The sequence below is a fragment of the Rattus norvegicus genome, chromosome 10 (genome assembly GCF_036323735.1).
Source record: "Rattus norvegicus strain BN/NHsdMcwi chromosome 10, GRCr8, whole genome shotgun sequence".
In the NCBI taxonomy this organism is placed as follows: domain Eukaryota; kingdom Metazoa; phylum Chordata; class Mammalia; order Rodentia; family Muridae; genus Rattus; species Rattus norvegicus.
Window position 1 is genome coordinate 99,211,745 of NC_086028.1, and position 15,740 is coordinate 99,227,484.

Sequence of the window (15,740 nt, forward strand, 5' to 3'; positions counted from 1 at the left end):
CCTCTCATCAAGGTCTTCCACCCTTTAATGTTCCAGAAGAGGAAATGGGACAAGTGCTGCAAAGCCCCACCTGGAAGCCATCTGTAGCTGCATTGCCAGTCTCTGAGCACAAGTACCAAGTCGCCTGTGCTGTCTGCCCCCGCTGCCCTCCCAGCCACAGATGAAAAGCAAGATTCCCTCCCAGTCTGAAAATATGAAATGGGCAAGGACTGACCAAGCTCCTCTCACTGGGTGACGCTAACTTTTGGTACCAAGGCTGCAAGGGTGAACTATCCTTGTTACGCCTGTGTTTGAAAGACACTAAATTGTTACCAAAACTGGTGCCTGCCTTTTGCCAATTACACCCTCAGGAAAGCACTGGCCAGTCTGAAGAGCCCTGGTTTTGAAAACCTGAAGAAAAGGGGTCTCAAGTACAGGCAACCATTATATCCTCATAACCGCTGGCAGCACCATGCAGCCAGAAGGGCACTGTCCTTGGTAGAAATTGTGGAGTCCCTTGTGAGCTTCTGATGTATTTGCCAGACCACTAGTTGCTCTCATCCCTGTCTGCTATGTAAACAGACATGTGTGTCCGCTATAAGGCTGTCACCAGAGCTGCTCAGGCACTTGGTAAACATTTACTAAGTGCAGTCGGGAAAATGGTGGTAATGCATCCACAGATAACCAGAGTCTAAGACTATTGCCAGGAGAGAAATGCAGCAGTGCATGCTGGGTAAACATGGGAGAGGATTCTAAGGGTAGTTCTATTAGTCTATAAGCTAAACTTCGAATAGGCAGGAAATAACAAACCAGGAGAACCAGCATACTCAAAGAACAAATGGAAACAGTGTCTTGAGGGTGACAAGTTCCCACTGTGGTATGGCTGGACTGTGTCATGGGCCGGTGAACCATAGAACACAGAAAGAGGTCATAGCCAGATACAAGAGCCTCTGAGGCACCAGCAGAGTTCTGAGTATTGGAGTCATGCTCTAGTTAGAATCGTAAGTTAGGATCCCAGGGATCTGCATGTGGTGAAGATGCAGAAAAAAGGTCCACTGAGGTTTCCTCATAAGGCTGAGCGGGAAGCAGACACAGGGACTAGAAATGTTGAAGGTGTATGTCACAACCCAGAGTGAGGCTGCAGAGCTCCAGAGGGAGATGGGCATACCCAGCTGACTAAGGACACAGGACAGCAGAAAGGACAGCAGGGATCAGGAAACACTTGCTGAATATCAACACCACTCTGCTCACTACCTGCAAGTTTTAGCTGAGTCAACAATGAAGCCAAGCAAGGAGAGGAAGGGAATGTTCCTGAAAAAACAACACAGGCTATAGACAAGCAGGGCAGGTGGGGATAGGGAAGGGGAAGAGAAAGCTGCAGATGGGTGAGTTAGGAAAGAGGGGGTGCAGATCAGAAGAGAACCATGTTCAGACCATGAACTGGAAAACCATCAATGGCCCCTGGGAACCTGGCAAGCTGTGACAGGCAGGAAGAAGGCATGATGCAGGAGCTGCAAAGCAGAGGAATGAATACACTAAAGAAGGCCATCTTTGTTTTCTCAAATTCCTCACCAGAGATGAAGAACCGCTGTTCCCCTGGGTAGGTTTTACCGGGCTGTGAAGTTAGTTTAAACGATAACGCCTTTACAGCACAGCAGAAACTAAACACCTCTAAATACTGTTTTCCACTCATAAGCTTTAGAAAGCTGCCCAAGCAAGCATATTAATTGTGGAGTCTCTCTGCTTCATAAAATCAAAACTAGGCCAGGCATGGCAGTACATGCCTGTAATCCCAGCACTCTGGAGATAAAAGTAGGAAGATCTGGAGTTTAAGGCTAGCCTGGGCCACCTCAGCTATAAAACTCTCAAGAAACAATTACAGGACAGAGAGACATCAAGCTAAAACAAGGATGGTGCTTCCTCCCTGATGGCTAGCTCACACACTGTTAAATGGTGCTGCTCAGGCTGCTGAGGGAGAACTGTTGTCAAGTCTTACTGGGCTGTGGCCCCTCCATGCCAGGCAAGAAGCACACACTGCTGCCAATAACAGTGATGAGGAAATCAACCCCACAGCTGTCTGAGACCTACCCTCAGGGAAGGACTAAATAGGTACCATCCACACCTTCCACTGCTGGAGGCTGGGGAGGTTCTACACCTTGATGGGGAAGCTAAATGGACATGACATGGCCACCTAGCGCCAACCTCCATCATGCTATTACAGACTGGTTCATGGAAATCTGCTGTAGGCAAGTGGCAACGCCTCAAGGATCCCTCAGTCACACACAGGATGCCTATACCACCTCTTCCCTCACATCTTAGAAACTGGGAAGGAAAGGAGGAGCCAGAGGAAGTACAGTGAGTGAGTACATGTTTCTGAGTGTGGCAGTGTCTGTGCAGTTTTGATCTCACAGGAGCAGTGCTTACTGGTGCAAGACCTGGGCAAGCTCCGACGGGCTCAGGAGTAAAGGTACTTATTGCCATGCCAGACAGCCTGAGTTCAACAGCCAGGACCCATACAGTGTAAAGAGAAAACAAACTTCCATAAGTGTTCACTGTTCTGTGTAAATAAAGGTAATATTTAAAAGTTAAGCAACCCTAAGTAACCATCGAAAATAGTAAACCAAATAATAAATGAAGACAGAAAAGTAGGGGATGTTCTGAGTGGGAGGGGAAGAGAAAGGTTGGGATAAAGACCTTATGTGTACATGTGAAAATACCTTATGTGTACATGTGAAAATGCCACATGAAGTCTATTATGTATAATTAACATATGCTAACTAAAATAATCCAAACCAGAATGTGAGTATATTTATCATCTACAACATGCTTTCCCCCCTCTATCACAAAAAGAAGGGAGGGAGGGAGGGAGGGAGGGAGGGAGGGAGGGAGGGAAGGAGGGAAGCAAGCAAGGAGAAGGAAGGAGGGAAGGAAGAAAGGAAGGGTATATTATGGTTTTTACTGGTTGGTTGTTTTTGCTTTGTTTTTTAAGACAGGGTCTGGGCTGGAGAGATGGCTCAGAGGTTAAGAGCACTGGCGGCTCTTCCAGAGGTCCTGAGTTCAATTCCCTGGCACCCCATGGTGGCTCACAAGCGTCCTCTAAGGGAATGTGATGCCCTCTTCTGGCCTGCAGATGTATATGCAGCAGAACACCCATACATTAAAGATAGGGTCGTGCTATGCAGCCCTGGCTATCCTGGAGCTCACTATGTAGACCAGGCTGTCCTTGAACTCAGAGATCTGCCTGCCTCTGCCTTCTAGGTGTTGAGATTAATGGTGTGTTACCTATGCCCTGCCACTCCATCCATCTAGAAAAAGCATTTTAATCTTTAGGCCTTAGCTTCTCTTTATCCCTATCTCCACATTCACCAATGCTTTCACTTTCTATGAACCTACAAAGAAAACGCCCATGCACAATATGACGCACTCCTGTAATCCACATCAGAGAGGAAAGGCAGCACCATCAGAAGTCTAAGGGCAGCCATGGCTATCCCAAGATTCTATCCCCCTACCCCAAAAAAGGGTAATTTTCAAAATACCTTTACCACAGAGTTATAAACAACAGTCCTAGTTCCTCACCCAAGAGCTACTCAAACAGTTCTGGGTTTTGGCATGAACCTGCTACCCTACAAAAGATTCAAGATAGAGAAAAAGTGTGAGTTTTAGCTGGCCTGGGGCTCATGCCTCAACCCCAGCACTTAGGAGGTGGAGGTAGGATCACAAAAAACAAGCTCAAGGGTAGGCTGAGCTACACAGTGAATTCCAGGTCAGCATGGCTGTCTCTGAGACATGTCTGTCTCAGAGATCTGAACTGAAATCCTGTCTTAGAAAAACAAAGCATGACCAAAGAGATGATTCCCACATGGTGGGGAGAGGAAGCTCCCAGTTGGCCTCTGACCTAGACACAGACACACTGAACAGACAATAAATAAATGCAAAAGAAATCACCCAATAAATCTAACTTAAAATCAAACGAGCACTTTAATATTAAAAGTAAGCCCAACCTGGAGCTGGAGAGGTAGCTCAGCAGTTAAAAGCACTGGCTGAGGGGTTGGGGATTTAGCTCAGTGGTAGAGCGCTTGCCTAGAAAGCCAAGGCCCTGGGTTCGGTCCCCAGCTCCGAAAAAAAGAAAAAAAGGAGGAAAAAAAAAAAGCTGCTGTGGCAGAGAACTGGGGTTTCAATTCCCAGCGCCCACATGGTAGCTCACAACCTTCTGCAACTCTAGTTCCGGGGAAGCCTGGCAAAGTGACCTCTATACCACATGTACACAGACATGTATGCAAGCAAAACACTCCAACATAAAATGAAAGTTAAAGGCATCTTTTAAGGAGATTATGCTAAGCTATGCCAGGGATGTAGCTTAGCACTAGAGCATTGCCAGGCACACGCAAGGCCCTGGGTCCAATCCTACCTGGAAACGAATGACTCAGTGAGTGAGCTAGTGGATAAAGTGACAAATGCTGTACACGTTCCCACTGTCGCTCAACAGCCAGCCCTCCTCAGTTATGGCAGTGGGTGCACACTCTTGACCTTGAACATCTGGGCACCCCCACTTGTTATTTTGGGCACCCTTTAGACTCTCACTAACAACATTCTCATGGATCCATGTCAGCATCAGAATTCCTTCCTATTGTGAAGACAAGAGGGCACGGGCTGCTTTATGAAAGCCACTTGTTTCCTCACAGTGATGGCAAACATTGGGGAGGGAGGTACTTTGTACTCGGGAAGGCAGGTTTGCATGGGAGCATCTAGTGCAACTTGTCGACACTAAGTACACCCAGAGAGCATCACTCCTCCATGTGTTCAGTACAGCTCAAGGCAGCGAGAGCAGCTCCTGTGAAATAAAACTGCTTCCTTCCTAAGTCTGACACAGGCTCTTACACTTATACCTTGACTGGCCAAGAATTACCACCCCAATGGTTGGTCTCAAACTAAGGGTGACCCTCCTGCCTCAGCCTCCCAAGTGCTGGAATTAGACAAGCCACTCCACCTGCCTAATCTAGTCCATCTTTACCAGTCTCAGTGCATCCTCTAGAAGAGACAGCTGGAGGCGCTCGGAAGGTAAAAGTACTAGTTACTCTCACAGAGGACCAAGGTCCAGTTCCCTGCATCTCCATGGTGGCTCGAAACCATTCAAACTCCGGTTCCAAGGATTCCAATGCCTTCTTCTGACCTTCCTGGGCACCAGAGACACATGTGATGCACATATACAAAGGCAAAACATGCATATAAAACATTTACATAAAATAAATACACCATTAAAAGGAAGGAAAGAAAGGTTGAGTGAAAAAGAAAACACAGTTGTCTTTATACAGGATTCATATAAAGAATAATACAAGTTAATAAGTCACTTCCTGTTTTGCTCACTGAAGAGAGAGGCATGCCTGACTTAGGTGCTATTTGGGCTCATTAAGAATGGTTAAAAACTATTCTTACACTAGCAAACTACACCTCAATTTAAAAAGAGGATCAGGGGCTAGGGGAATGGCTCAGTTGGCAAAGTGCCTGCTGTGTGAGCCTGAAGACCCAGTGTGTATCCCAGCACCCACATCACACTCTGGGCACAGTGGCATCTGTAATCCCAGGTGACGACTCTAAGGAGGTGGAGACAGGAGGAACCTGAGGGCTTGCTGTCCAGCCAATTTAGCCAACATGGCAAGCTGCAGGTTCGCTAAGATTCTGACTCAAAAAATAAGGTGGAGCGCCAGCAAGATGGCTCAGTGGGTGAAGGTGCCTGCTGTGCTGGCCTGGCCAGCCCAGTTTGAGCCCCAGAACCCATGTAAAGGTGGAAGGAGAGTCGTCACCACTAAGTTGTCCTCTGACTTCCAAACATGCAGCATGACATGCACATCATTCGTACAAATAATAACTTTTCAAGTTAACACCAAGTGGACAGCAGTGGAAGAAAACCACCTCAGCCTTAGGCATCCATGCATGTACACATGATCCACACAGCAGACGGAGGAGAATCCTAAAGCTTAAGTCGTTAACTCTCTAAGTCACTGGAGTTAAAATTCAAGTCCTCAAATACTAATTAAGGATTTTGAAAGGAAAAAAATCCCAATCTCTTTGCTTTTCCTTGTCAACCCCTCACCCTGCATTCCTACCATATCATACTATTTACTTGGGAATTTTTCCAGGTGAAGGAATTCTGCTTCTGTGACTGCAGAGAAGCCTAAGAGCTGGCTGCTCCTGGCTATATTTAGCAAAGCCCATCTGAACTGGCATCTGTCATCTGAAAGCAGTTCATTCCAGTTGGGGATGAGTGGGTCTAAGGCCAGGAGCTACGGCGCAAGGCCTCTTCTACTGCCCAGCAGCCATGCTATTTTTCTGTGGCCCAATTTCTCCACCAGCGTGGAAAGGGCCTACTAAAATGAGAGGAAGAAAATGCAGAGCAAAGCCTCTCCCTGCAGAGCAAGTCTCTAAGTCTGGCCTCACAGCCCTTCACTCAGAACATCAAGGCAGAGGCGTCTGCTACCTCCAGCTTTCCGACAACAAAGCCTGTGATCCAGTGTAGCAGCTGCAGGTGAGTCAATGCCACAAGTGATTTCCGGGAGTGGCCAACTATTACCTAAGGCAGAAGAGAGTAAGCCTTAGAAGTTCATCTTAGGTAGTGATATTAAACAAATGCCTTCCAAATGAAAACAAGCTACCAGAAAAGGAACTCTAAATTATTTTAATATTTCAAGAAACACCCAGGAATGGGCTGGAGAGCTGGCTCAATGGTTAAAAGCACTGACTGCTCTTCCAGAGGTCCTGAGTTCAAATCCTAGCAACCACATGTAGCTCACAACCATCTGTAATGGGATCCGATGCTCTCTTCTGGTGTGTACTTATACCACAAGTAATGGTGATGCACACCTTTAATTCCAACACTCAGGAGGCAGAGGCAGATTGATCTCAGTGAGTTCAAGGCCAGCTTGGTCTACAAAGCAAGTTCCAGGAAAGTCAGGGCTGTTAGAGAGAAACCCTGTCTTGAAAAACAAAACAAAATGAAACAAGCAACAACAAACGATAAAGCCTCATGTAGTGGTACATACTTTTAACCACACACTTTGGAGACAAAGGCAGGTAAATCTCTTCAAGTTCAAGGCCCACCTGGTCTACACGCTAAGTTCCAAGTTAACAATTACACAGGGAAACCCTATCCACCAGTACCAAAAAAGAAAAAAGAAAAACAAAAACTCACAACAAAACAAAAACCCTAATACTAAAACATGTGCGCTTAAAATAAAGCAGAGGGGCTTAAGGCATGGCCCAGCACCTGAGAATGCTTATTGCCTTGAGAGGACCGAGAACCCAGGTTTCGGTTCCCCGCCATCTATCTATACCAGGTAGCTCAGAAGCACTCTTATCTGGTTTTAGGAGAGCTAGTTTGTTGCGGCCTCTGCAGACACTTCCAAGCATGTAGCACACATACACTCATGTAGGCACATATACATATGCATAAATAAAAAATTTAAAAAAAAAAAAAAAGGCAAAGCCAGATCCAGTGAGACAGCAGGCAAAGGTACTTCCTTGCCCAAGTCTGACAACTGATTTGATTCTCAAGCCCCACCCAGTCAGAAAAAGGAAAACATTGCCTCTGTGTAGGTCATCCAGGGCTCTCACCACAGTGCCCAACGGAACACAAGCACATACAAATGAAAGTAAGTAAATATAATTTTTCAATTTTTAGAAAGAAAACAGATATCTTCAAGTTTAAAAAAAAAAAGACATTTTTATCCTGTTCTCAAGCATCAAAGCCACAGACAGCATGGTCACAAGTTCATGGCGGTTACTGCTTCAGCTCTAAGATGCAGATGGCATCTCTGATTGCTACTTTCTTCATCCCTGGGATTCCTCCAACCATCCCATTAAACTAAAGCTCACCTATTTTTTGGCTAAATACTTAAAAGCAAAAAGAGCAGACTTAGACTTTTAGAGGTGCAAGATGCTATCAGAAGCCAAGTCTACACACGGCAGACACACTCTAGTCCTGGTCATTAACTGGCACTGAAACGACTGGATTGGTGGTGCAAACCTAGATAGCAGGTAAATCCTATTAGTGGGAACCAAATACAGCAGGATTGTTGGAGTGTGTGTGAGAACCCAGCTGCCACACAGCAACTGTTAGGAGACAAGATGTGTAGAGAGCAAGACCCACCCTCAGCTCTTCAACATTTAGCTCTGTCCCTCCCTTATTGATTTCCACCCGCACTAAAAATATCCCCCAAAGCAGGGCATGGTTTCTGGAACTGAGTGCACCCCCATCTCCACTTCACTCTCTTGCCTTCTCTCCTTAGGAAGAACACGTTCTAGAACACACTGCAGAATAAAACCTCTTTAAAAGGGATCTGTGTACACACACTGTACACATTCTGCCGCCTAGAACTGCTACTGAATATAAGCAACAAAATGTCACCCTTGGAGATAATCATACTTTATAAACCATCAAGAAATGGGCTAGTGGTAGAAATATAAAATTAAAGGACTCAAAGTCCATGAAACCATTGTAAGATTTTGAGAGAGAGAGAGAGAGAGAGAGAGAGAGAGAGAGCGAGAGAGAGAGAGCGCCCACCTTCCTCAAAGAAGCTTTGATTCAAGAAGGGAATTAAAGGCCTGCTGTGCCAGCACTTAGCCACAGCCCAGCAATAAGGAGAAACGCCACACACTTGAGGCCAACCAGGTTTACAGACTGAGTTCCAGGCCAGGGAGTACTGCACATCAAAAGCCTGCCTAGAAATAAGGAGACTAGTAAGTAACAAGTGAAGTGGAGGCCACCACAGTCAAGGAAGGAGAGGTATTCTTTGAACACGTAAGCTCCAACTGCGCATGCGGCGGTGCCCGTGGCCACTCTGCCTGCCTACCTCTGTGTCCCAGGAGTCCTGGAAGATGGGGTTCCTACTGCTCCTTTTGGTCTGTGGAGGAGGGTGGTTGTCATCATCACTGCCATTTCTTCTCCTTTTTCTGAAATTTAAAAACAAAGAGAAAAAATAACCAGCTATGGAGCTTGCAGACATTTCAATATAAACCATGACAACATAGAAAAATTTACCCTCTTTCCTAAAAGATTAATCCATAACACACCAATAGGAAAAATATTAAGTATACCAACACTGGCACCAAACAGAGACAGACAGCCAGGCCAAGCCTAACAGGGAAAGGCTGCTGTTTCCAAAGCCTGCTAGGGTCAGAGTAACAGCAGGAGGATAACTATGAAGCTTCCCAACCCAGTTTCCACTTGCCATATCCCCAAAAATTAAAATTCCAAATCCCCACTCAACTCCGAGTTCCACAGAGCAGTGCCCCAAAATACACGCAGGATGGCACAGCAAGGGAGCACACAGGTTGGTGAGAGGTTCCTATGGCGGCGGGATGGGAAGTAGGGGTAGCTATCACTTTTCTGAACCATGGCTGGAAAAGCTCAGACTACCTCACAGCGCTGGAGCATCACTGCCCTGAGCTGTCACTGAGCAGCAACACACGCTGGTTAAAACTGCCAGGTTACAGGGGAGATAAATCACACCTTCCTCCAGCAAGTGCTCTCCGTGTGACAGTGTGTACTTAGCTTGTCTACAAGAACTAGGTGCAATCAGAAGGATTCTTAATCTCAAACTAGAAAACAGGAACGAATGAGAGGAGTAGTAGTTAGCTCTAAAATGAACTGCCTGGAATACCCTGCTCAATATGGCAGCCACCACTAATGTAGCCACTTAAATTTAAGAAAGGTAAAATTTAAAATCCTCATTCTGCCGTGCACAATAGCTTGCATTTCTAATCCCAGAACTCAGGAAGCAGAGGCAAGGGGATCACTGCAAATTCAAGGTCTGTTCTGTATAGTTAGTTTCAGGCCAGCAAGGGTAAGGCTGTCTCAAAAAAGCTAAATAAATTAAAAAAAAAAAAAATCCAGTTACTGCTGGGCATAGTGGCAAGCAAGAAGCGGAGGCAAGTGAATCCACACATCTGAAGCCACCCAAGGCAACACTGAGCTTCAGAGGCAGCCTGAGACCTCCTATCACTATGCTGGACAGCAGCCTCTTCACTGCAGCTCAACTCAGGTGACCACAGACAGCTCTGGCTCAGCAGAGTGCCAGCCTCACCACAACCAGTATATGCAGAGAATGGCAAACGGACAAGCTGTGCCGACCCTGTGGCCAACTGACAGCCAGCACCTCCTTCAGGTTACTTCACACAGCTAGCTCAGACTCAGCCATGCTGCCCACTACCTCTAGGCCAAATTGCTCAACTAAGACCAAGTACTCACTGGACCACTCAGAGTTCGAGGCCTCACCCATCACATGATGTGCCCAAGGCTAGTTCCTAGCTGCTTCTACACCACCTTCAGTACTGAGACCAGCTTCTTCATAGGCTGTCCTGCCAAACCAATGTGCTAAGCATATTCACAAGAGGCCGGCTGCAGTCCTGCAGCTACTGCTGCTGTAGTCACTCCAATCTTCACCAGGCCCTGTAGAAATATACTGTGGGAATCCACAATCCCCAATGTACACTGAGTGCGTAACTGCTCACGCATAACCACAGTTACCACACAAAGGCCTGCTGCTCAAGTACAGGGTCCTCTAACTATTTCCATGCGCACCTATCCCTCTGACAGCAAAGGCAAACATTGGGTGAATGGCTGTTCTCTTTTATTCAAGCAATGCAGCCTATGCATAGCACTAAACTCATGGGTGTGCTGGAGACTTGACACCCAGAACCACTTCCTATGCCTGAGTCTCTAGTTCTCTGCCTACGGCTGATGAAACTGCAGCAGTGCTGCTGTAGAGGCTGCCCAGAAGGCAACCAACTACTGGTGTTCCAGCTACTAAAACTCACCAGGGCTTGGTGAGAGGGCTCAGCAGGTAAAGGTGCTCACGCCAAGCCTGACAACCTGGATTCCAACTCAGGCCCCACGTGGTGGGAGAAGAAAACGGACTCTCACAAGTTGCTCTCTGACCACCACACACACAACAATTAAATATATTTTAAAAATCAACAGTGAAACTGATCAGAGACCACAGAAAGAAACTCCTATTTAACTATTGTAAATTTATTATTTAAAAAATGCTGCAAAATATAAACTGTAAAAGGATTGGGGGAGGGGGAGCTAGGATCCATGTAGCCCTGGCTGTCCTAGAACTCAACTCTGTAGACCAGGTCAGTCTCAGAGATCCTCCTGCTTCTGCTTCCCAAGTGCTAGAATTAAAGGTGTAGCAGGAAAAGGTATTTCAGACATTATTTACTGAGAAAAATACCTGTCTAGTGAACAATGCCAGTCCTAAATTATTTTACTTTAAATAACAAAAAACATAAAATTAACAAAATACCAAAACAAAACAAATGACTGCTTTTAGACCCTAGGAAAAAAAAGTTCAGCAAAGAACAAAACGTGGAGGATTCTGTAGGTCCACAGTTCTTTACTGTGGGATAGATTACAGGATCAGCTCTGTCTGGTTAACCCATTTTATGTTTATGAGCGCTTTGCCTACATGTCTATGCTGTCAGATGGCAATGGTTCCCCTGGAGCTGGAGTTACAGATAGTCACCACAGTGGTGCTGGGAACTGAACCTAGGTCCTCTGCAAGAGCAGTTAAGCTCTCTTAACTGCTGGGCCATTTCTGTAGCCATCAGCTATTTTAAGTAATTGAACTCGTGATAACTGAGGAAAACTTTTTGAATTACTAAAATTCTGTTTTAGCAAAAAATTCTTTGCAGAGTAGAAACAGTTCTATGGGGCAGCACTGCCAAGATCCATTCATCCAAAGGGCTTATCAATTACAGAGAAAATGCTTCCAAGAAAGTGATAAAACGCAGTACTGGGCCTGATGGGACAGTCCCCTTCAACCTATATGTATACTTAGGAGGCAGACACAGGAGGATCTCTGAGTTTGAGGTCTGTCTTGTCTACATAGCGAGTTCCAGGACAGCTGAGACCACACACAGAGACTGTCACAAAAACTAAAAACAAAACAAAACAAAAAACAACAACAAAAGAAACAAGAATCCAGGGGAAGAGAGAGAGAGAGAGAGAGAGAGAGAGAGAGAGAGAGAGAGAGAAAGTGTGAGTGAGTGTGTGTGTGAATCTGTGTGTGTGTTTAAGTCAGGTACAGAAAAACCTATGAGTCGAGGAAAGCAGATCCCCTCCTCTTTTTAAATGGTTTATTTATTTATTTTTATTGGTGTTTTTCCTCATGTCTGTCTATATAAGTGTCAGATCCCCTGGAAATAGAGTTATAGACAGGCCTAGGCTCTGACTAGCTGGAGACTACACAGTTTACCTCACACGGCAATAAAATGAGAATCTCTTCCTGCGTCTTACCTTTCTCCCAGACCAGCACAATACTCTTCAGCTACTTGAAAATTAAAACGACAACAAATACCAGGTTTTTATTTTTTTTATTTTGGCAGTTTTGTTGGGGGGGGGGGGTATTTTCTTTGTGGTGCCTGGGTTGAATCCAGGGCCTTGTATTTGGTAGGTCCTAAGGGCTCTACTGAGCTATACTTCTAAACACATCAAGTTTTAATAACCATTAAGTGAGTAGTACCCTATTATAAATCTAAACCAGGGCACACCTTTGATCCCAGCATTCAGGAGACAGAAACAAGCACTTCTGTGAGTTTAAGTTCAGCCTAGTCTGTAACAGAGAGCTCCAAGACAGCCAGGACTACATAGTGAGACCCTGTCTCAAAAACTAAATAACTAAACAAACAAACAAATCAATGACTTAGTATATAAATCTGAACTAAGAAGCTTCTCCTTCATCCCCACACAGGCGTTTTACATGAGGATGTTGTACATCGATCAGGCAATGTCTGCTGGGAGAGGAGCTCACGGTGGCAGCACACTGGCACTTCACCTTTTAACTTATCAGTATGGCAGCAGCTGGGTGTGCTTGGGGCTGCTGAGTCACTCCAACCAAACTTCATGGGGCTGACCAAAACTTGCCATCTCCTCAGCTGTAACAGGGCATGTTTCCTCCCAGTAACAAGATTAGCAAAGGGGCTGTTCCACTGTACAAGGACCATTTCTCTGGCCTGGGAGCTGTCCTCTCCTTTGGATGGTAATGAGTTAAGAATGAGCTCTACCTAGTCACCATTTTTGTTGCCCTTGGTTTTTATTATTAGATGCCTTCCTGGCAACACTCAGCTTTTGATACCTTTATTGATAATTGACATGATCACTAGTTTACAGTGATCTTTCCAGGTACCTCCTTTCCACTTAGGGAAAAGCAATTGCTGGGCATCTATTACCCCAGGATGGTTGACGCCATCACTTTTCATACTTCACTTCTGTCCTGTCTTCTTGGTCCTCTTCAAGAACCTTAGACAGATTTAATCATAAAGTACAGCAGCTGGTTTTCAATTCATTTTATTTTAAAACAAGGTCTCACTATGTAGCCTGGCTGGCCTGGAACTGGCTCTACAGAACAAGTTGGCCGCCAACTCAGAGATCCTCTGCCTCTTGAGGGCTGGGATTAAAGACGGTACAACCACACTCCATCTCAAACGCTTCTTACTCTAGGTGTCTCTCTCCCAATTCATATGTAGACACAGGGATCTGTGTTACGGCAGACTTCTTTACCATACACCCACCCTTCTACAGTGTTCTCAGGCTACTGTGAAAATCTGACACCAGAGGAGACCAAGATAGCTCATGTGTGAAGAAAAAAACCCCCAAAACAACAAAAAACAAACAAAATAGGCAAGAAGGGTCTGTCCTCAACACTGGCTTCTTTTAAAGAAGTCACCAGACAATATACACACACTAAGATTCCTATGAGTATATTAGATAAAAAGAATCTACAATCAGTACAAACTCACACTGCTAGTCTGCAGCATTAGGTAAAAAAAAAAAATCTGTTAGTGACAGAAAATGCTGAGGGCTGTCACATGAGGAAGACATCACAAGAAAATCTAAAAGATGGCAGTCAGTTCAGGCTTACTGCATCTAAAGGTCACAACCCTAACTCTAATGCTATGACTGTAACTGGGCCATAATTCCAACTTGACCTAATTTAAACCTTTCAATAGTTTTTAGTAGTTGGCAAGATTATGGCTTCATTCTATCTGTACAATCATTGAGATTAAACCTTTCGGTACTACATTAACACCACAGGCCAGATTATAATTTTGGCAAGCACCTTCTAACTTCCAATTTAGTTTGATCGTCTTTCTTTGACACAATTACACAGAACCAAAATCAGTAACTCAGTTCAGTCTAGGGAGCTCAAAATTTTTACCACTGGATCAAATATCTCAATGTTGGGGAACCCCAATCCCAGAAAATAACTGTTTCAAGGAGAAGTCTAGCAAAACAATGATTGCATTCACAACCAAAGAATGCAAGGAATAAGATCCAGGGCTGGGGAGATGGCCCAGTCATTGAGAACCCTTGTTGGTCCTAAGGGGGACTGGGGTTTTGTTTTTAGCCCTCCTCTGGCCTCCATGGACACCAGACACGCATGTCATTGTGTTCAAACATATACACAGGCAAACCACTCATATACATAAAATAAAATAAAATCGTTTATGAGAAAATAAAAAAAAGCAAGCCTATGATCCACCTTATTTAAGCCTGAGACTACTACGGAATAAAAGACGTGAAAGCCGTGAACCTGGATGGGCTTAGATGAATAAACGAGTCTCTAAATCTGTCCTCTGTTCTCCACCAGAAAAATAAAAGTACAACTTAGTGATGCATATAGGTCGTCAAACTCCATATTAGGAGACTTTCTAGTAAGAAATAAAACAGGCCTTCTTTATTCTGAGGTAAGACACGTCCCAGTTTACTTCTTCCCACCTTCTGGAAGGCAAAAATAAGGGGAAAAGAAACTCCATCTGGACCGGGCCTAAAGCCCCGAGGGGCCGCCTAGGGCCTCCGCCAGGCTGGATGGAAAGGGTAACTAGAATAACTCGCAATGTTAGCCACCTCCCAGATCACAGCCAAACGGCTCCTCATCCAAACTGTTTAGAATCCTGCCTGCCAATGCTACAACCGAGAGTGGGTCACTACCCACCCGGGTCCATCAGCCCCTCGGAGTTTACAACAGATGAGGTCGCAGCATCGCGGTCTGCCCTAAGCCCTCCCAGCTGCAGGGTTAAGCCCAACCTCCGCCTTTCTGCTGACCTTGGGGCGCCAGCAGCTCCCCGCCCCCGAAGCGTCCCGTCCCCTCTCAGAGGCGCCTCGAGGGGCTGTCTCTTCAAGATCGGCTATTCCTCCCATCCCCCCACCACTACCACCCGCCTAAATTTAGGAAGGACCACCGTCTGTCTCGTAGGACCGAACAAACCTCATTCCAAAGTGGAAAGGGCAGAAGACGAAGAAAACAAGAAAAAGACGGAGAAGGGGTAGCCCTGGATTCCAGAGAGTCACCTCTCTGGCTACCCACAGGGTCCAGTTGTCAGAGGCCGCGCAACCTTCTCCCGGCCTCCTCCGACCGCAGAGCAGCGCAGACAAGAGCCTCACACCACCCCGGCTTCGTGCGCCCCTCGGCTCCATGGCGCACATCCTCGGCCGAGGGGCCGTAGAGAAAGTGGGTCCCTTCTCTCACCTGGGGCGGAGGCGCTCGCTCATGGCAGCTGGTGAAGGCGAGCGACGCGGCGCCGCCCCGCGCCGACAGCGAACAGTCGGAGTTGTGTTCCGGCGACCGCCACGCCCACCCCCACGGGCCTGAGCTCTGACTGCCGCGCGGGTGGAGGCTGCCGGCGGTGAGTACCCCTCAGTCCCACCCGTACCACAGCTACTTCCGGTGTCTCCTCCGCGCCTCCCCATGTCGCAGGCGCCG

General features: G+C 46.2%; 1 protein-coding gene across 12 annotated transcripts in view; it reads right to left on the reverse strand.

Moving 5' to 3' along the window:
• The window catches only part of Vcf1 (VCP nuclear cofactor family member 1), a 20,923-nt gene extending 5,196 nt beyond the window's left edge, over positions 1-15,727 (reverse strand). For 2 of the 12 annotated variants that reach the window (XM_039086767.2, XM_039086765.2), the window contains exons 1-4: positions 15,507-15,727; positions 8,826-8,925; positions 6,455-6,547; positions 4,991-5,153 (exon numbers count right to left, since the gene is read on the reverse strand). In XM_039086767.2, the coding sequence (XP_038942695.1) occupies positions 4,991-5,153; positions 6,455-6,547; positions 8,826-8,925; positions 15,507-15,727 (577 nt within the window). Of the gene's footprint in view, positions 1-4,990; positions 5,154-6,454; positions 6,548-8,536; positions 8,695-8,825; positions 8,926-15,245 lie in introns of those variants that run through there. The other 10 variants (NM_001034958.2, XM_006247695.5, XM_039086770.2 and 7 more) reach the window with 9 other exon arrangements.
• Between the last annotated feature and the right edge of the window lie 13 nt (positions 15,728-15,740).